Source organism: Sitodiplosis mosellana, unplaced genomic scaffold, assembly GCF_009176505.1.
Source record: "Sitodiplosis mosellana isolate CC-2019 unplaced genomic scaffold, AAFC_SMos_1.0 Smas_scaffold_6226, whole genome shotgun sequence".
Taxonomy (NCBI): domain Eukaryota; kingdom Metazoa; phylum Arthropoda; class Insecta; order Diptera; family Cecidomyiidae; genus Sitodiplosis; species Sitodiplosis mosellana.
Window position 1 is genome coordinate 21,791,587 of NW_022601467.1, and position 21,090 is coordinate 21,812,676.

The 21,090-nt window shown below is 34.1% G+C and overlaps 3 protein-coding genes across 5 annotated transcripts; all 3 read left to right on the forward strand.

The window, feature by feature from the left end:
- Nucleotides 1-7,781: 7,781 nt before the first annotated feature.
- Nucleotides 7,782-12,896, forward strand: LOC129577805 (probable Dol-P-Man:Man(7)GlcNAc(2)-PP-Dol alpha-1,6-mannosyltransferase). Its single transcript, XM_055465399.1, has 8 exons — nt 7,782-8,057; nt 8,132-8,405; nt 8,481-8,613; nt 8,682-8,855; nt 8,933-9,086; nt 10,840-11,352; nt 11,446-11,550; nt 11,755-12,896. Exons 2-8 carry the CDS (start codon nt 8,280-8,282, stop codon nt 12,551-12,553), a joined length of 2,004 nt encoding a protein of 667 aa, XP_055321374.1. The 5' UTR covers nt 7,782-8,057; nt 8,132-8,279; the 3' UTR covers nt 12,554-12,896.
- Nucleotides 12,897-14,095: 1,199 nt separating this feature from the next.
- LOC129577806 (ADP-ribosylation factor-like protein 2) lies at nt 14,096-15,313 on the forward strand. Its single transcript, XM_055465400.1, has 3 exons — nt 14,096-14,263; nt 14,543-14,897; nt 15,014-15,313. The coding sequence occupies exons 1-3, from the start codon at nt 14,199-14,201 to the stop codon at nt 15,146-15,148; spliced, it is 555 nt and encodes a 184-aa protein (XP_055321375.1). The 5' UTR covers nt 14,096-14,198; the 3' UTR covers nt 15,149-15,313.
- Nucleotides 15,314-15,774: 461 nt separating this feature from the next.
- LOC129578324 (uncharacterized) lies at nt 15,775-18,633 on the forward strand. Of its 3 annotated transcripts, XR_008689089.1 has the most exons (4): nt 15,775-16,003; nt 16,068-16,489; nt 17,371-17,688; nt 17,805-18,633. XR_008689089.1 is itself a non-coding variant. In XM_055466674.1 (3 exons), exon 2 carries the CDS (start codon nt 16,088-16,090, stop codon nt 17,477-17,479), a length of 1,392 nt encoding a protein of 463 aa, XP_055322649.1. In that variant the 5' UTR covers nt 15,775-16,003; nt 16,053-16,087; the 3' UTR covers nt 17,480-17,688; nt 17,805-18,633. The 3 variants fall into 3 exon arrangements, 2 of the variants coding, with proteins under 2 accessions (XP_055322649.1, XP_055322648.1); XM_055466674.1 differs by having other exon boundaries at nt 16,053-17,688; XM_055466673.1 differs by having other exon boundaries at nt 16,068-17,688.
- Nucleotides 18,634-21,090: the final 2,457 nt, after the last annotated feature.

A 21,090-nucleotide genomic window follows, 5' to 3' on the forward strand; every position in this document is an offset into this window, starting at 1 on the left:
GTGTCAAATAAAATCAATAGTTCAAAAAAATGTTACAGATTTATAATTTAATAATATATTAACAGAAAAAAAAACCCGGCTGTCACTCTGAGGTTGGATATCAAGGTCGAGAACAAGAGATAAATCTAGGTGATGGTTGTATGACCGATTTGACAATACTACGTCAATTGGTGCATGGTAAGAAATTATGTTCACTTTTGTGGATACTGTTGGTTTCCTTCCCAGGAAAGCCAAATTGAAAGAGTGGCTTCTTTAGAAATTTATTAAATCCAAACGAATTTTTTAACAGCTTTAGGATTTTTCCACATTCACAATACATACAATCGAGATGAATTCGTTGAAATTAAATGGGAAAACATTGGATCTGGTTATGAGCAGAATTTTGTGGCCCAATCTTCTGAAAATGTAACCGATTTCGGATATGAATATGATTACAGAAGCATACTGCACTACAGCGCTAAGGAATATTCGAAAAATGGGGAACGCACTATAGTAACTAAGGCAAGCCACTTAAAACCTATAACGAATATATTTTCATTATGATACATTCGTTCAAAAATTTAGGATCCCGATTTTCAAGACGTGATTGGCAATGTAGGCGTTATCAGTGAACTAGACATTTTGAAAATAAATTCAATGTACGAATGCGATAGCAAGACTTTGAGTACCTAAAACCTAAAAGTGTTTAACCCTTGCTTTATTCTACAAATGAAAAATTTGATGAAAACAAATTGATAATATAATTTAATATAATAATGAAATCAGTGTAATGTACAAGGGGCGAATTACTACTTAAAAATTGAATTCAGTACTTTTCAGTTGTTTTCAGTGGATTTCAGTGCTTTCAGTCTTTTCAGTATTGATTTGCCCCTTGGTAAGGCATATAGGACAGTGCAATTATTGCTGTGGTAGCTGAAATATATTCAAGTTTCAAAAGATAAAAATCGAAAGCTCTCTTTTTATAGAAAATACTGATACTCAAAGATTTTCAAAATATTTGCTGTGGATGTCATCAAAATTATAAAAATTATCCGAAAAATTATTGCAAATTTCCGATGAAGATGATCTATTATATTCGAAGTACTGGCCACGTCCTGCTAATTTCAAATCAATTCGTTCATCCATGAATTTAGACCTAAGGAAACCATCAATACGGGTGGACAAAATTGTGATAAATGAATCACCGAGTCTGTCACTTCGCAAGAAAGAGATCAAGAGTAAATCACTAAATCAGTGACTTATTTCAGAGTAAACTGAATCAGTTTCGGTCGACGATTCAGAATAAATTCATTCCGAAAAATGATCCAGTGATTTGGATTTATGGATCATCACTACTGAGTCCGCCCACGTGTAAACATCAGATAACATAGTGTTGTTTAGTCTTATCAGTTTAACACTCCACATACTAAGACCCCATATTGGCGTTTTGCTGGTACATTTCATTTGTTTTAATTGGTTTCATATCCGCATCTTGTCTTAAGAAATGTTTATTTTGAATATTATCATCTTTCGAAGTAGAATAAACCTTTGACCCACATCGATAATAAATATTGCCAATCTGAATTATTGAAAAGATGGATTTATCGAGCGCGGATTCGAGTTCAATGTGTAAACTTCTATTCACCACATACGGGTCTTATAAAATTTTGATCTAAGTGTGTGTAATAAACACACAATAAGCTGAGGAAAAAGAACAACACAGTGAAGCGCAATGGTAATATATTCAGCAAATCCAAAACCGTTCAGAATTCAGTTCGCATTAATTTTGTCCCTGTCGGAAGATCACTAACTTGAACTATGAATAATGCTACCAACTCCTTTTGGCTGAAATGCAGTACTATCTTACCATCTTTTATCCAAAATCCAGTATCCTGTTCGAAAATGCAGTATAAAAATCCAGTATATTCAAAAACACGTTTAATTGCAGCAAAATATGAAAAATTTGTTATAGTATGTGTTTAATGTAAAAAAAATAGCTTTCAAAACTGATAAATTGAACTATTCTGAATCTACTAAATCAACTGACATTGCACCTGGACTTGATTTTTGTGTTTTGAAATCATATTTTTCTTGTGCACCGATTTTTTTCAAAATATCTTGGCGATTTTTAATGTAGCGGTGGAATTCAATGCATGTTAATTCCATATTGTATTGAATAGTTAGAATTGACTTTAAAGTACTTATTTTGAGAGATGAACTTTCTTTTTTCCAAGCTTAAATCATGAAAAGTGAGCTAATGAAGGTTTGCGTTCCACAAAACTGAACAACGAAGATGTGGCGACAGTGTTTCATATCGTTGTTAGTTACTGTTGACTGTGCAACTTGAATTAATGCCGTTCGTGTATTCTAAATAAGATTTGGGTTTCGATTCAAATGTTTACTTTATGATTTGGTCTGAAAAAATTCCTGGATCTCAACAATAATAATAATGTTCATGATGAAATAAGTCTATGCGAAACCGAAAACATACAAATCTCAGCAAGTGGCAGAATGCAGTATAAATCCAGTATATATCTCCAAAAATCAGTATCAAGTATATTCCAGTATCGAACAAAAAAAAATGGCAAAATGCAGTATAATACTGCAAAATCCAGTACAGTTGGTAGCATTAACTATGAATGACGTTCAAAATATCATTTCTGACAAATGTCATTTCCAACATTCGGATAAACCTTATGACGAAAGCATTTACTTATACTTCCAAATTATACCGTACAGATGCCGTTACAGCATTCATTGCTGAACATTTTCTATTTACAGGGCACTTTGTTGAAAAGGAACTTACGTGAACGGAACAGTACTAGAAACTTTGCTGAAAATCATAGAAGTATATTTCTACTTCTTCTGGTATGAAATATTCATTTCAAAGAAATAAAGTGATGCAAAACATTAGCTTTATTGATTTTTACATTTTAGTTAATAAATTATACATTTAATGTTACTTTTTAATGAAAAGTTTTTTTTTGGTTGAAAATTTTAATGTAAAGCTATTAGAATTCTGATATTTCTTGCAGTTGAAAGTGCCATTTATTTAATTTTTTTAAGTCAATTATCTAAAATCTAGTTGCAGGATTGTATTCCTTGAATCCTGGCATATATGAACCCGTGAACTCAGTTTATAAGTCAATTTGCTCAAAAAGCATTGATACTCTGAAAATAATGTGAAATTCAGGCACATCTTTATTTTGCTATCTAAGTGAATAAATTTTTCTTCGTGCATAAATAGAACTTTGAATAAGAACAAGTAACCTTTTTTTTCATTTTATACATTTTTGAAGAAAGATATTAATGAAAAAAGTAGTGGTAGTTTACATGAACTGGTTGAATTGTATACAGTTGCCTTCAAAGCCTAATTAAATAACATGGGCGGAATACAAAAATTTAGCTTCTTCTTCAAATTGTGCTTTCGTTACATGAATCATAAAAAGATTTTGAATCATCATCGCACACTTCTAGAGAAAGTAGTCCATTACTAAAATACTGACCACGGCCTACTAACTCAAGATCGAATATTTCTGCTGAAAATTTGTTCAATCGTTTGAATGCATCATTTTGATTGGGTGTAGTAGCGCTGTTGAAATTGTTCAGTTTTATTTTCCATGTTGTATACGGACTGAGAAAATAATTATTTTCATATATCGTTTTGTATATAGAGTTTTTGATATATGGTGTTCCATCAGGACGTTTTTTATACGAATAGTCTATTACAATATTACTACCAATTTCACCAATTGGTATGCAGTAGATTTTCGTATTACACCTATAGTAGCTGTTGCCTACCATTGTCATTGTTACACCGAAATTTTCGAGTTCAATGTTCAATTGTTCTTGTGCACTTCCGTTGGCTCCTTTCAATTTGATACCTATTTCATTGAACTTTATGGCATTTTGATCTACACCACTCGCTATATCTGCAGTGATCAAAACCTCTTCGCCTTGTAAAAGTTTAATGATATCATCTTTTATTTCATCATTTTTCCATGTGTAAAATGGACCAATAATGCTCTCACTATTACAGTCAACATCGTCAAATATGTCACTTTTATATGCCAGATAATTTAATTTTTTCTTTTACATAATCTATTTGCTCAATAATTCTTTCTGATAACGATTTGATGTCATTCAATTGAAGTTCTATTGGTAAATCAATATTACGTAAAAATATATGACCGAATGGAAGGTAATGCTGTTTAAATGCGTTTATCAAACCTTCATAGCTTTGAAGCAGAATATTCATGTGGATAGTATGTTTCAATTTCAATATAGCGGCATTTAATTCATCGTCATTTATTTGTTGCTGTTTACCGTATACAATATTGGCTACATTTGTGACCAATTTTATTTCATTTCTATAAAAAGCAACACGGTCGTATAAATGGGTCATAAAATTTATTGCTTTATCAAGTTTGTCAATATTTCCAATAATATCCACTCCATTTTCTTGGTACTTAGAATTTATTTGTTGAAAAGCAATTCGCACATCTTGTATATCATTTTCAACGCGCAATTTATCAATATTTAAACTTTCAACTTGCATTGCATCAGTTACAATCCGACTAAATGCAAAAATGGTTTCTTCTAGTTTTCGAAAAAGAGAAACTTTCAAATTATAGACACTTGGTTCACTTGCATTACTTTCATCCACTATATCTCTCAAAAAGTCAGCATTAAAAGGAAAACCCATTGATGGTGGCAATCGATTTTGAACATTGATTTTGAATATTGTAATTTTGTCCAGTATTTCTATATTCGATGGGGATCTTTTTAATGAAAATAAATTTAACCCCATATTTTCCGAAAACTCGGTCAGTTGTTGAAACATATAATTGATTTCAGTGCCGTCTGGTATGTCTTCTATATCCGTTTTAAATTTATTAATCCCTACCAAATGTTGAAAAGGCATATCTGTGTAAAAATCATCAAACATTAGTCCATGTCAACTCAATGCACTCTGCAATCGACATGGATCTGCCTTTACAGACGTAAAACTTCTCGTCAATTTATCTACCGGTATAAATTGAGCGACGACTTTTGCTGTCCTAGAGTCTCAAATTAACGCGTAATTAAACGCTTCACATAGCCTTTGTCCCTTGGAAACGTTTACCAAAGGTTATCTTGGACCGTTTGCATAGACTAATATCAGGCATTTCCATCTTGGTTGCATGACTGTTTTCGTTTTCATGTTCCTACTATTGTGATTACCGCATAATTTACGAAAAGAGCATGGTTTTTAACGAGGCGAGAACTGATAGTTATCGAAACCTATTGCTACAAATTGTCTATTATTTTAAATATGTAACAGTCTTGCACTCTTTTCCTGCCAAACCTCAATCAAAACCCACATTATATTCAGCCAGAGCTTGGCGGTGTTTAATAAAATAAAATAAAATAAAATAATTATTAGAAAAGAATAATGGAACATTTGAGAAGAAAACTAAAAAGCAAATATTTCAAATTTTTTCAGATAACCAATCGCAGAGTCTTAGAATGTGTAAACATAAATTAAAAGATTGAATTCAGTTGGTCAAATAGTTACATTTGAACAAAACGTTTGAATAATGCCGATTTATATATTTATAAATATAAATAGTAAAAGGGAACAATAATAGCTTAGACAGTATGAACAACATAAATATCACGAAAATAATTTCATCTTTTTCGTTGGTTTTGGCTATGTGCATAGCAAAATCTGATTTCATAAGTAATGTTTCATTAAATGTTGTAAAAAGTGTTGAAAAACAAGAAAAATCTTAATGATCAAGTAGCTTCGGTACTGGAATATCTCGATGAGTGTGCGAGAGGATTTCCTCTTGCCAAACAGAAGGAACTTTTGCTTGTACTAGGCGACACAGGTCTCGATAAAACTGTGCTTGTTTTACTCTTAACTGAGGCTGACATGGAAGCAGTTATCGATGATTCTGGAAACTACATGCTAGACTACATGTTTGTTGACAGATATGATGTAATCCACAAATATTCATCATCCTGCATTTCAGAATTGATAGATGATAAAAAATAGTGGTTTTGAATATTATACTCTTCCATTATATAACCACACTCATCAGAGACATGGAAAAGTTTCGAGACGGCGTTGCATTAGTGGTCCAAAGTGTTGAAAATGATCGTAACGATGATGATAGAAGTGTGATTGAGTGCATTGTAAGCGTACTCATTTTATTGAAACAAGATTTTGAAGACGAAAAGAGATCTGATGATTCAAATGACAATAAAATTAAATTAATAGATATACTGTTGGAAGAAGAAAATGACAAATATGAAAGGATAGGGAATTTTCATTTGGCGAATCAAACGGGACCAGTAAGTGACATATCATACTTGCAGAATGAAAGAAAAGCCATTTCTAACATTTTGTGCAATAATATCATATTCATTGAAAAAGAAGACACTGACTTTGTGTACGACATTTCTAAGAATGTCAAAAAATACTTGCCTGAGCTGATCAAAGAGATGCAAAAGCGAATTCTAATTGATGTATCTAGGATCAGTAGTGAAATACAAAATGTTTATTTAAATAGAGAAAAACGCATTTTAGACATTCATACAACCAAATGTCTACTGCATATCAAAATATATCTCAAGTTGGCTCAACAGAACAGAATTTTGGAAAAGAACTCATCGATGCAATTAATTCATTAGGAATTGACATATCGATTGATAAATTAAAGGTGCTTTTGGAGCACATTGAATTACAACACTTTTTCCATTACTTGGAAGAAACTTTTTGAAGAAATATTTAAATGAATCGACGATTTGGTATGAATTTGCAAAAAAGCTGCAAGATGTTTTATGTGAATACAGTGTGCAGAAGAACGTGACACAATATCAATTAGACATAGCACGAATGATGTGGGAATTTTCTATTGAAGAATATGAGGAAATGAATATTGATGATACTGGTTTGAAACAGTTTTTGTATCGCTTAGATAGTGACATTTATTTAATAGAATAATATGAACTGCTGAGAATAAAAGGCTGACGATTGCAAGTTTTTCGCAAAAGCGGGATAAAAATCAGTTGCACGCAAAAGGGACATTTCAAAAGGCAAACGGAACATTTTATTTTGTCGCATTTCGAATTTTCAAGCCGTGATTACAACAACAATATACTTCTCTCTTGCGTGCAACCTTTTGAAATGTCTCTTTTGCGTGCAACTGATATTTATCCCGCTTTTGCGAAAAACCTGCAATCGTCAGCCTTTCATTCTCAGCAGTTCATATGTATGACCTAACTGATTCAATGTGTCGATTTACTGTAAATCATAGGGCATGGACCTGGCAATTTCGGGAAAGATGCTTTTTAACCTACTTCAATCGAAACGCTAGGTTGACTCCAAAGTCTGAGCTATTATTGCCTTTGACAATTCAAGGGGTGCTATGAAATGTTCATGATAACAAAATCGTCTCAAAATTCTATACAAAAATGCAAAGTATGCGCAAGAATATATTTATAATGCAACGGCTACTCGTTCAATAATGTCTATTCAACCACATAGGATATTATTAATTCCCAGAAAATCTGCATTTAATAAAAACTTCATAAGTCCACGTATAGATGGCACACATAATTTTTCATGCAAGATTTATTGAAAAATCAAGAAAAATAAAAGAGAATAAAAAATTTGCTGCGATAAATGAGAAGCCATAAACAAGCAACTAATTTCAACATTTCATCATTCAAATGGACAAAAAAACGGTGTTCATCATTCAATTGTTGTTTGAGCACTTGGTCTGTTGCTCACTTCGCATCAAATTCGGCGGAGTATTCTGTCAAAATTGGAATCAGCTGTTTGAGCTGGTTCTACATGCATTCTTAGTCGCTAGGATCATAATATTTTAGTCGGTATGTTCGTTTGACTGTCTGTCATTCTAAATTTAACTGGCTATTATTACCAAACGTTCTGTTGGCCAAACTACACAAATTGAGAGCAATTTTTTGTTTTTTTTTCCTGTGAATATGAATTATTTTTACCGGCAAATTTACTAAAACTTAAACCAAATCCCATTCGCAATAAGAGTCATCATTGATAGACATTAAACGTAAGCAATTTAAAAATTTGTTTTCGTGGTTTGTTTGACGCAACGTAACACGAAAATTCAATTCCTATTTACAGTGAAAATAGGAAACAAACATCAAATGGAAAACCAGTGAGAATTTCATATGGCTAAACGTTTGAGGTGTCATCCACTGAATCGAATGAGATAGTAAATAGTGAAACCGAAATTCCTAACGACCAGCGATTTACATTTTATCACAGCCATATGGGTGTTCTAGTCTTTTTCATTGCAATTGTTCATCTTCTCTACACACCATTCACAAAAGTCGAAGAAAGTTTCAATATACAAGCAATTCATGACATTTTGTATCATGGAACGAATATATCACAGGTAATGCTGGCACATTTCATTTGCTTTGATTTCAATCTTTGATCAACTTATCACCGTGTTTCTGTGCAATTTCAGTACGATCATCATGAATTTCCGGGTGTTGTGCCGCGCACTTTTCTCGGCCCATTGTTCATCTCCACGCTGGCTAGCCCATTAGTTTTCGTTCTGCATCATTTCGAAGCAAATAAATTCTGGGCACAGTACATAGGTAACGTACACAAACACATTTTATTACACCAAAAACACATTGAGTAACGTTTGTTTATGATTTTTCAGTTCGATTTGCGTTGGCCACCTGTGTAGTGTTGTCATGGTGCAAACTGCAACGTGTTGTTCAACGACTTGTTGGCTCTCTGTTCTCCGTTTGGTTTACATTGATCACCATTACACAATTTCATTTCATGTTCTACATGAGCCGAACGCTACCTAATGTCTTCGCTCTGCCTCTAGGTGAGCTACAAAAACTTTTGTTCATTGTGATTTTATTATGAAAAAACTAATACGATTTGAAATTGATTTTGTAACAGTGTTGCTGGCAATTGCGTATTGGCTGGAACGAAAGAAGGCATTATTCATTTATTTATCTGCAGCAGCTATACTCATCTTTCGAGCCGAATTGGCAATACTTTTGGGCCTGTTTCTTCTGTATGACATCTCATTTCAACGCATCACAATAAAAGAGTGAGTGCAATTGTATCGGCTTAAACCGATTTTAGTACACTGTTATTATCCTGGTAGGGAGTTCGCGTTTTTGCCAACTGGAACTGAATTAATATCAGCAAATAGCCAGCAATTGTTGTTAAAGCCTTGAAAAGCGAACAGTTTGTTAAGCATATTTTGAGTACGATTACAGTTACAGGAAACGAGATGAGTGAAGATGAGGTTGAAGATTGAAAAACGAGATGAATGAAATGATTGACTGTTTTGACCCTACTGAAAAAGTTGAAGTATTGTCCAACGGAAAGAACCCATGAGCCGTGATAATCAACGGATGAATTCTGGTTTGAAGTGAAAACGAATCCACCTGCATGAAAAAGTTTTTTTTTATCGAAAAATTTCGCCAAAGCACTTGATTTGCTACTTACACTTCGTTTATATTCCGTCGGCACTCCCAATGGCAAGAGTCTATACAGCAGATTGGCACCATGATTGGACTGAAATTTAGTTATCATATATTCAAATCTGTCTAAAATTATTGGATTCTGTTCTCAGTCAGATCCATTACATCTAATACAACGATTACCTTTAGCATAGTGTTCAAACAAACTGCATTCAAAACATATAGCTCAATGAAAACAGCTCCACAATATATGAGAATGTTAACCATCAAAGATGTATTGATTGGATTATCGGATTGATAAGCCTCAGCGATGAAGAGATATGTGAAAAAGAGCTGCACCAGTGAAACAAAATATCAATACTTTAATCAATAATATTTTTCTACATTTTTTTGGACATAAATTCGTCCTAGAATTTACTCAGTCCATCCACAAGCAAAACGATTGAACACTTACCTCAATCAGTAGAATAGCGACAAAGTTTGCAATTACAACGAGCAATTGCCATGCAAATATTTTGTTAACTTTCTTCGTGTGAACTGTTAATTTTCCATCGAGCGTAGCAATATAATCCAAATGTCGGCTTAATTTGTGGAATCGTTCATTCGAATTGCGTTCATATGTATTTTTCATGAGAAAAATGGCATTGTCGGCAATCTTCCGAATTTCCTCATTTAACTGATGGAATTGCATTGAAGCGCCCAAAACGAATGTATAAAACATATTCGGAACGAGTGTTTGCAAAAAATATGCAACGGAAATGATAAAAATCACGAAATAATCCACTTTGCCGGTCATTATTTTGCATAAAGTCACACAGCAATTGATTGAAGCGATCTGAGCTGTGCCACTGGTGACAATGGTCTTGCAAACAAACATAATTCCATAACGGGTGGATTGCCATGTGGAAATCGAATGACAAAACGGTAACAATTCTTCGAATAAAATCCATGTTTCGTTCATTAGGGCAGCCAATTTTTTGGCATGCCAACACTGAATCACAAAGACAATGGTAATTGTGGCCATTGCTAAGTAGAAAAATGCAAATACCACCAATGGATTCAAGTGAACCACTACACTCAATCCACTCGTTGTGTAAAAATATGAAAAATTGATCCATACAAAAATTGAATAAACGATTTCGAATTTCGACCAATCGAATGACCTTCTTTGTGAGCTGTAATGAAATGGACACAAACCCAATAACTTACAAAACCAATAAGAAAATTTTAAAATTAGGAGGAAAATCTGCTGGCGCTTCATGTTTATACACAGCTTAGAATGATACTGCAGAAATATCATTAGATTTTGTTCATTTTGATGATTCTTTTAAACATGAAAAATATCTGATAATTTCGTGTCATTTTTTTCTCCAGATTAATGAAATATGCAGTGCCAGCCGGTCTGTCCAGTTTGGCGTTGACAATTTTGATTGATTCGATATTTTGGCAGCGTCTGCTTTGGCCCGAAGGAGAAGTGTTGTGGTTTAATACGGTGCTGAATCGAAGCTCTGACTATGGCGTTTCACCGTTCCTATGGTACTTCTATTCGGCTCTGCCGCGGTCAATGGGCGCTTCTCTGCTGTTCGTACCATTTGGCCTGTATTACGAGAGACGCATTCGACAGATTGTAATACCATCGATCGTTTTCGTAACAATCTACTCGATTTTACCGCATAAAGAACTTCGTTTCATTATTTATGTATTCCCATTACTGAATATTGCCGCCGCTTGTGCGTGCCAACGTCTGTGGAACAATCGATTCAAATCACTTTTCCAAAAATTACTTGCATTTGGCGCGGCTGGGCATATTTGCCTGAACATATTGTTAACGCTGTTTTTATTGCTCATTTCGGGTACCAACTATCCAGGTGGCATGGCTATCATGAGGTAATTTGGAAATAAACGAAGAATTATGAAACGATTTATTTGGAATTCGACACCCTAATGAAAATTGACATTAAATTATTCATTATTCAATAGATTGCATCGCATTGAAGCTAATACCGATATGGCCTCGGTACACATATGCAATTTGGCAGCACAAAGCGGCGTCACACGATTTACTGAACTTAACAAATCTTGGATGTGAGTTTTTTTTTATATACTTTTTTTCAAATTTCAATACATTGCTGAAGAAAAATTAAAAAAAAAAGCTAAAATGAAATTGAAAAACATTCAAAATGTGAAGAAAACGTTTAAAAAAATGCAATTAAAAAAGTTTGAATTGAATTAATTTTTTAAAATTTATTTTCCCAAACGAAATTGCTAATCGGCTCCAAATTTGTTCAGCTACAACAAAGAAGAAAATGTGAAACTAGACAATCCAAAATTGCTTGCATTCACCCATTTGTTGGTTGAACAGAAGGGGCGTTATTTTTATGAAAATGAGGATATTCGAAACACGCACGATGTTCTAGATAACATCAATTGTTTCAGTAATATTGGTGTCGAGTATCGATCGGTGTTTCCAATAAAAATAAAAACACGTCCATGCATCATAATATTGCGTCGAAAGCCTGGCATAGTCCCACCAAAAATCAAAGTTGTGTATAAGAAATCGGTTAATGATATTCAAAATGGCGACAACGAAGATATTGAGAATGCAGAAAACACCGTAGAAACGGAATTAGAGGATTCCGAAGAAACAGAGGAGAGCGAAATTATTGAAGATCCAATTGTGAATAGTAAAGAGGAAAATGAGAACGACGATGGTGACAAAGAAGCTACAGAAGAACTAGACGATCCTTTGGACTCGCTGGACAATGCCATATCAGATGATGAAGAACAAAATATCATTGTTGAAACTGAATTGAAAAAACCGACAATAGAAACAAAACAGAAGCTAAAACGACTCATCGAACGTCTTTATCGAATGAAAGTAACCAAAGCGTCACAGAATGATCGAACCGATTTAGTGACGGCCAATAAGCAGAGCATTAAATCAAACATCAAACAACTCATCAAGAAAGAGAAGATCAAAGAGATGATTGAAAGAATATCGCAGATTGATCTGAGGACGGTGTGTGATTTGGAACGAGAGACAACCAAACAATGTGTTTTGAAAATCATTGACTCATACATGGACTAAATGTCCAATTGACATTGCTCATTAACCATGGAACAGTTGCAATTTTCGATTACATGTACAACGCATAAATGAAATGAAACATAAGTCTGCTTCCCGAAGCTGGGCACTGAGGCCATTGTTCTTAAGTCAAGATTTCTGTTTTCTAACATTTACATGTACATTTCTACATTTTTCTAAAATTTCTATAATTTTAACAAAAAAACCAAATTTTTCGAAGAAAATGATACAAAATTCGGCCAAATATACAGTCTCAGCGCCTAGCCTTGCATTTCAATTTGCCTTAAACTTGTTGTTGTGTTTGATTAGATGAATAAAACTATTTTTCATACATCTTTTATTGTAATTTGTGATGGAATTTCATTCAATGTTCCATTGTGCCAATGGAAAAGAAAGAGAAACGGCCTGTCATGGGTTTGTGTATGTATTTAATGCATCTTCTTTATTTTCACTGTTTTTCAAGGATTTAAGATTATAACAGAATGACTACTTCAATGCTGATCCATGTGGAAATCTAAGGTAAGCTGTAGACGAATTTGGCGCAGCTAGCTAAACCAACAGCAGTCATAGCACAGGTAATGTAGAACAAAATCTTGTCACGGGCACCACGTTTGAAGTGAATTGGAATACCGTCCGGTTTCTGGAATTATCGAAAAAAAAAAATTATTTTCATTAATTGTTTGATGATCAAAAGAAAAATCAATGAAAAATCCGATTTGAATTTTTTTAAATGAGAATGGTTGATAACATACTTGGTACAATTTCTGGTCGGCTTTGAGTTTGTAGAACATTGGATGAAGATCCTTTGGCAGTTCTCTTGAAGCTTCAATCTCCGCAGCAGTTGGAAGTTTCTTGCCGGACATATTGCGGATATTACGAATCGACATTTGGCCGACACGGCAAACGCTCTGCAAATTCAACACAATTATCAAAACGATTCACAAAAACAAATAACATAAAAAAATTTAATCGAACAAAATTCACGTTTCTCAGCTAAATTGCGTATATTACGTAAGATAAAACATAAATATTTGCATCGATGAAATGGACACAGTGTATTTTCAGTTTTTCGTGAAATTCGACCATCGATCAGTAAATTAAACCACGAGATTTAATGTTTAATTTGGAAATTTTATCAAAAAAAAAAATCAATTACCTTGATTGAATTCATTTTGCTTAGGAAATTATCGAAAGTAGAGGCTCGTATTTTTCTCGCTTGAAGACTTCACATTCGATTTTACGTCTGCCATGCAAATGTCACACGAAAAGATGTCATTGCAAGCGACCGAGCGCGTTCAGTGACGATTTAGTAATGGATGTTGGTTTTTAGTACACACGGTTTAACGGTCACATTTTCGGCGATTGAATGATTTTCGGTGAAAATATTTAATAAAATTCAAAGCATTTAAATTCTGATTCTTTCAATTTTTCTTTTTTGTTTCATATTTTATTTATATTACAAAAAATCTTCTTCTGTCCAATCGAAACGGAATGACTGTTCCGTGATGGAATTAAACGCACCCAAAGAGTTGAATCATCTGACAAACATTGGCTTATTCGCAGTTCCGACAAAGAGGTTATTGATGAAACATAGTAAATAAAACAACGATTCCAAAGAGAAAATAAATCAAATCATTCGTGCATTACAATGGGTTTTCTAACAGTGTTGAAGAAAATGAGGCAAAAAGAGAAGGAGATGAGAGTGCTTTTGTTGTAAGTCCAATTGATATTATCATATTTAATAGAATACATTTCGCAGAGAACTGTGTTCGTTGGGATCATCATCGATTGCCGACAGATTTGTATTGTTCGATTCCATCTGTGGGTTTGTCTTTGGATCAAATCAATTTTGTGGATTCCAACTGATAGTTTTCATGCTTAAGTCTCTTTGAAATGTTGAAAACATTCCGACTGACACTTGGATGACATTTTATGTCGTCAGAATTTCCGAAAGTTCAATTTTTTAGTAATGAATGATTCATTTCGATTCAGGGGTCTGGACAATGCTGGGAAAACAACCATCCTGAAGCGATTGAATGGTGAAGACATTGACACAATTGAACCGACGCTAGGCTTCAATATCAATACACTAGAGCACCGCGGGTACACACTCAACTTCTGGGATGTCGGCGGGCAAAAGTCATTGCGATCCTATTGGCGCAATTATTTCGAGAGTACAGATGGTTTGGTGTGGGTGGTAGACAGTGCGGATAAGATGCGACTAGAAAATTGCAGAGAAGAATTAAATAATCTGTTGCAAGAAGAGCGATTGGGTGGTGCCACTCTCTTAGTTTTGGCCAACAAACAAGACGTTCCTGGTGCCTTATCATCAAAGGATATTAAAGATGTAAGTTGAAACATCGAATATTTACATGAAAAATCTAATCCGACAATGGTTGAATTTTCGGCTGTTTTTCATTCTGACTAATCACACACGAAATTCATTTGCTTTTTCCCTCGCAGATTTTGGAATTGGACAAAATTGAAACGCATCATTGGAGCGTCGTGGGAGTGAGTGCTGTAACTGGCGAGAAGCTCTTAGCATCAATCGACTGGATGATTGACGACATCGCAAAACGAATATTCACGCTTGATTAATTTTAGTCTCTCTCTCTATATTTTATTTTTTTATAACACGCAATTCAATGATCGCACTAACTGTGTTAACCAAACTGCAAATGCTCTAAAGTATTTTCACTGCTAAGAATCATTCTCAACATATTTTGTTATACGAAATTATTGAATAAAAGCTATGAACTAAAATCCAAATTTCATATGTTTATTCGCAATGTTTTATTTTTGTTGTTGTTGTGGATTTTGATTTTAGCTGTGTATGAATTTCTATCCCTTAGCTGCGTATCAATTTTAAATTGGACAATAACAAAACTCCACGCATCTCCGCACAAGTCCATAGTTGAACCATATGGGGTGTGTATGGGAAGTTTTCTTTTGTTCCATATAAATAATGGTTCTTCTTGATTTCAAAAATATTTCAATTTCAAGTACTACTTAATAAGTAAAATGGATTTGCTAGAATGTTTGTGTGAACTGCATAATACCAATTTAATCCATAGATGGTAAATTCGTTAGAAAATAAATGATACAAATTTGTTTTTTTACATCTAGGTAAATATAACCGGTCGAAGAAATTTCATATCAAACATAATATTATTAAATTTTAATTACGGAAATTGATGTTTTTTATTAAACAATTCGAACGACTTTTGAACGGTGGTTTAAGTATTTTAGATGATACTTAATATGTACTATGCTATTGTATTATGTATACATATGACAAATACATATACCAGTGCTATTACAATAATGTCAACGAGCTATCAAGAAAGAGAAATGTACTCAAGTGACTTTCAATTGTTTTTCGAAGAGAATCCGTTTATTTGACAAATTATTTCATTCAGTTCGATTCAGTTTTGTTCCCTGGTGTTTTCGAGAGTAGGTATAATATATAATTCAACACATTTCGAAAATAATTGATTTCTAGATTTCCCCTTTGCAGTTCTTTGTTATTTATTTAAAATGGCTGAAATGGCTGATGCAAAAGGTGAATTGGAACAAGAGTGCACGGAAACTGTAGATGGTCAACCGGGGCAGAAGAAGAAAAGGCTCGATGAGAGCACGGATTCAAATAATCACATAAAAATCTCGGACCTCAACCAATTTTGCTTGGAAAAAATATTCGCTCATTTGTCTTTGGAAGACCTACTTGACGTATCAGATTCCAACAAATATCTTAAATCGGCCACTCGTATGCCATTCGTTTGGAACTATGCTGGGAAATCAGTCAGGATTGATCAGGAGGAAACAATACATTACAGCACTGTTAAGGGGATAATAATATTTGAGTCTTATACAGATATTCGGAAACACCCAGGAGATGAAGATATTGTGATTGTAGATCTAAAAAAGGGTTTTCAAATGGTACGTTGCTTCGGTGGACTGATAACCGAGCTCAATTTGCGGTTTTTTTCATTTTATAAAAAAAATAGTTCCGAAAACTATAAACGCCTTGTGAGTTACATAGACGAATTTTGCGCTGAATCATTAAAAAAAGTTTCATTAGACGAGGGGTGGGGAATTGAATACCTCGAAAAACCATTTTCAAACGTCGAAGACTTAACAATTCACGCTTTAATTAATTTTGAAGAGAAATGTTTGAGCTCGCTGTTTCCAAAAATGAATCGCTTGCATTTAAATGGATTTCTTGAAGATAAACTCTCAGTTCTATCGGAGTATTTTCCAAATTTACAAGATTTAAAATTGCGTTGTCACAGTGTCCTGGTTTTTGATAATCTTGCTACCATATTCCAACTTAATCCAAATATAAGAAGTTTGGAGATCGGTACATGCAATTTCAATAACTTCAATAGCTTCAGTGAACACTATCTACAATCTATTGAAAGTCTTTATATTCATAGCTTTAAAGTCCAAGAATATGACAATTCGATACATTTTTCAAATGTTAAAAAATTCAAAATTCGATATTCATTATGCAACATAAATGCCCCTAGCCTGACAAAAATTCCTTTTTCGTTCAGTGAGTTGAAAGAGTTCGAAATTGATTGTTTTCACACATTTCCTGGGTTTTTCATTAATTTTATCAATGAAAATCCGATGATTGAAAAATTAACGTTTACACGTTATGGTTTACTCAAAAATGTGTTAGTGACAGAGGATTTGGTGGCTGTGCTACCATTTTTAAAAGAAATTATTTTCGATAGAGCGATTCAAAACACTAGAAACGCATTACCAACTTTGTTGCCGTATTTAGAGTCTTTGAGACGTTTTACTTTTCGTACTAGAGATACGGATGAAGAAATCAGGGCAGGTTGCGGCGACAAATGGCGATTCTATCGCCATGAGGAATATAATAGGATCGTAACGTTGGAGCCCAATGAGGCGAATGTTTGAATTTCCATTTATTCAATTCTTTCCCGTGGGAATACACGTGAACCTGGAACACATATACATAAAAACGTGCGGATAAGATGCGACTAGAAAATTACACAGAAGAATTAAATAATCTGTTGCAAGAAGAGCGATTGAGTGGTGCCACTCTCTTAGTTTTGGCCAACAAACAAGACGTTCCTGGTGCCTTATCATCTAAGGATATTAAAGATGTAAGTTGAAATATCGAATTTTTACATTAAAAATCTAATCCGACAATGGTTGAATTTTCGGCTGTTTTTCATTCTGACTAATCACACACGAAATTCATTTGCTTTTTCCCTCGCAGATTTTGGAATTGGACAAAATTGAAACGCATCATTGGAGCGTCGTGGGAGTGAGTGCTGTAACTGGCGAGAAGCTCTTAGCATCAATCGACTGGATGATTGACGACATCGCAAAACGAATATTCACGCTTGATTAATTTAAGTCTCTCTGGGAATTAATCGTGTCGATTTTTCAAAAGATGGCGTAACTTTGCATGGTTGTATCGGGCAATACTTTTTTCTTCTTCACATGAGTGGTCTAGTGTCAAACTACAAAAATCATCATCTATCATTTCATCGAAGTTTGGATAAACATTTTTTTTTGCGCCTTAAATATGTCAAATTTTGTACCGAAAAAGCAACATTTCCCGCAAGCATTAATTTTTTGCTTTCATTTGAAGAAAACTGCGGCTGAAGCGCATCGAATGTTGGTGGAAGCCTATGGTGAGCATGCTCCATCGGAACGTACATGTGAACGGTGGTTTTCACGGTTCAAAAGTGGTGATTTTAGCACGGAAGACAAGGAACGTCCCGGCCAGCCAAAAAAGTTTGAAGATGCGGAATTGGAGGCATTGCTCGATGAAGATTCGAGTCAAACTCAAGATGAGCTTGCCAGAGCATTGAATGTTGACCGAAGCACTGTTGGATATCGTTTAAGGGCCCTTGGTCGCAAAACGAATATTCACGCTTGATTAATTTTAGTCTCTCTCTCTATATTTTAAACACGTAATTCAATGATCGCACTAACTGTGTTAACCAAACTGCAAATGCTCTAAACCATTTTCACCGCTGAGAATCATTCTCAACATATTTTGTTATACGAAATTATTGAATAAAAGCTATGAACTAAAATCCAAATTTCATATGTTTATTCGCAAGGAAACAAATTGTTAATGACAAATAATTTGAGAGAAGGAAAAAGAAAATCGACGACAAATTACATTCGTCGTAGATTATGTGAAAATCCGCTGGATTTTCGAAAATAACGAGAAAATCGCTCATATATAAAAAATATCGACGAAAAAAGAGCAAAAAGTCGAAACGATCCAAGTTGATTTACGCGCACACGGCATCATACATTTGTGTGGCTATATGGAGCTAACAGAAAACATTTATCACATCAACCGAAAAACCTATAGATATTTTTATAATTACACGTGTAAGTGCATGCACTATGCATTACACTTATTTCGAGTGTGCAATTGAGAGTGCAGTGCACACGTTTCATGCGAAATGTTCCGTCCAATGCAAGCGAAATTTGAATTTAATTTTACGCTCAATACACAAAACATGAATAAAGAGACCCGTTTATTTATATGCATATAAAAATGTATTTATCAATTTAACGAAAAAACCAAAGAATGATGTTGAAAATAGACCATAAAAAAATTTTCGTTCACCGACACAAAAAAACCAGCCACGAAATGTATATATATGTAGTGGCACACAGGCATCGCTGCATCGAAATACCGGCTGTACTGCAACGTAGATTCGGTTAGGGACAACATGTACAAGTTGGGATTGTGGAGATTTTGCATTTTTGATGGCATTGTGAAAGACGATCGATCGCATTGGTATACAAAATATCTTTGTTGAACCTGTTTTGGACACTTTTAGGAATAAAATCTTAAGGAATAAAGCCACTGAGTGAAATGTTATTCAAAAAAAAGGAAAAAAAGGAAATAGATGCAAGAAAAACAAATCCACCGCAATTCCATTCGACGCTTGTGCCACAAATCAAAATTCATGAACATGTAACATCTCCCTTGATGTCATTGCCCGAATGAATCGTACAAATTTAGAGTCGATGCGAATATGCTACGAATTAACCCAAACTTACTCAAGTGGTGACAACTTAGAATTGCACGGTTAGAGAAGATTTATTCATAATTTAAATAAATCATACATTCGCTTAACCTCTGAAAAACTAATGAATGCCTCATTCCGTCTATGTAATACTATGCTACAATGCAGTGCTTTTATTAGATTACGGTTAAAGTGCACGATTGATGCAAGTGCGTGTAACGCATGGGTTATGATAAAATCACACAACGCAAATAAATAAAAATTGGCTCGTAAACAGGTGCAAAAGCCAAACAATTGTACAAAATTAAATTGTGGAATCTAAAATTATTACGTACGCACCGTGAAGTCTGTTTGTTAACTTTCTTTTCGGTTTAGGCAGTATATCAATTGATATTTTACAGCCAATGTTGAAGTTTGTCGATTTTGAATGAACGTCAATTGCTTTTTCGTTATGATTTCGGCTCTTTTAAATGAACGAGATGGCGTTTTTCTTCCAGCTGATGAATCATTTTTTGTCCAATTTCGACAACGATTGCAGCAGAGAACATTGCACTGAAATAAATCGCTGATGACTTGCAAATATTTGGGCGCCGCTCTTATCAAACCGCTGATAACATCAATAAATGCGCATATAGAAAAAATGCACCTTATATAATTTAAAGGAGCGTTTTTATTGAAAAATTAATCAACGAATCGTGGAATCGCGCGAAACTCTTCGTTTTTCTTTCTTTCTCTCTCTCTCTCTCTCTCTCTCTCTCTCTCTCGATTCGCATCAAATTGAAATCTCCCGTTGCGAATAAATAATCGAAAATGATGATGGATTGAAAAAAAATTCAAATGACATCATGTTTGAATATGAGATTTTAATTATTTGAAAATTGGCTTTCAATTTCGAATTTCTAAAATGTAATAACAAGAAATAAATAATTAAAATTCAAATAAATTTGCTGTGTTTTTCTTGTTGTTGTTGCATGTCAAATATTTTTTTCCGTACGCGCACAAAATCAATAGAATCTTCGAAATTGTGTGTACGATTGCCGTTAATTGAACTAATGAGGGATTTACTGTTCATAATGTGATATCTAGCCTCGTGCAGAAAACTGATTTTTTTTTTCCTGTCTCTTCTTGTCGACCCAGCATCAATGCAGGCTTATTATTTGGGTTTGGTTAGCCATCATATTAAATTAATGGATGCATTTAATATTTTGGCGACGATTCACAATTTCATATTTTCTCTATCTTTGCCACAGTAAATCGAACAAGAAGCGAAGAAAAAAGTTGTCGCTGGTAAATGAATCGGTCTAGCTGCTGTAAAATGAAGTGTTTCACTGTTGTTTTTGTTTTATCTCACACAAGCGAACCAAAATATGCACGCGCACTGATCTTCGGTGCAAATCGTTCCATCCTTGTTGATGATATGCGCGCACACTTTTATTCACGTTCCATTTGTGCCCAACGCAATTGTTGACGTATCGTTTTGGCTGGCGACAGAGTTGATGAAAA

What these genes read in the sequence shown, in the direction of transcription:
- LOC129578324 (XM_055466674.1), top strand. Translation starts at nt 16,088, where the DNA reads ATGGCTGAAATGGCTGATGCAAAAGGTGAATTGGAACAAGAGTGCACG.
- LOC129577805 (XM_055465399.1), top strand. Translation starts at nt 8,280, where the DNA reads ATGGGTGTTCTAGTCTTTTTCATTGCAATTGTTCATCTTCTCTACACA. An exon ending in ATGGAACGAATATATCACAG is followed by an intron (nt 8,406 to 8,480) that starts GTAATGCTGGCA and finishes GTGCAATTTCAG; the next exon opens with TACGATCATCATGAATTTCC. An exon ending in CAACGCATCACAATAAAAGA is followed by an intron (nt 9,087 to 10,839) that starts GTGAGTGCAATT and finishes TTTTTTCTCCAG; the next exon opens with ATTAATGAAATATGCAGTGC.
- LOC129577806 (XM_055465400.1), top strand. Translation starts at nt 14,199, where the DNA reads ATGGGTTTTCTAACAGTGTTGAAGAAAATGAGGCAAAAAGAGAAGGAG. An exon ending in GAGATGAGAGTGCTTTTGTT is followed by an intron (nt 14,264 to 14,542) that starts GTAAGTCCAATT and finishes ATTTCGATTCAG; the next exon opens with GGGTCTGGACAATGCTGGGA. An exon ending in CATCAAAGGATATTAAAGAT is followed by an intron (nt 14,898 to 15,013) that starts GTAAGTTGAAAC and finishes TTTCCCTCGCAG; the next exon opens with ATTTTGGAATTGGACAAAAT.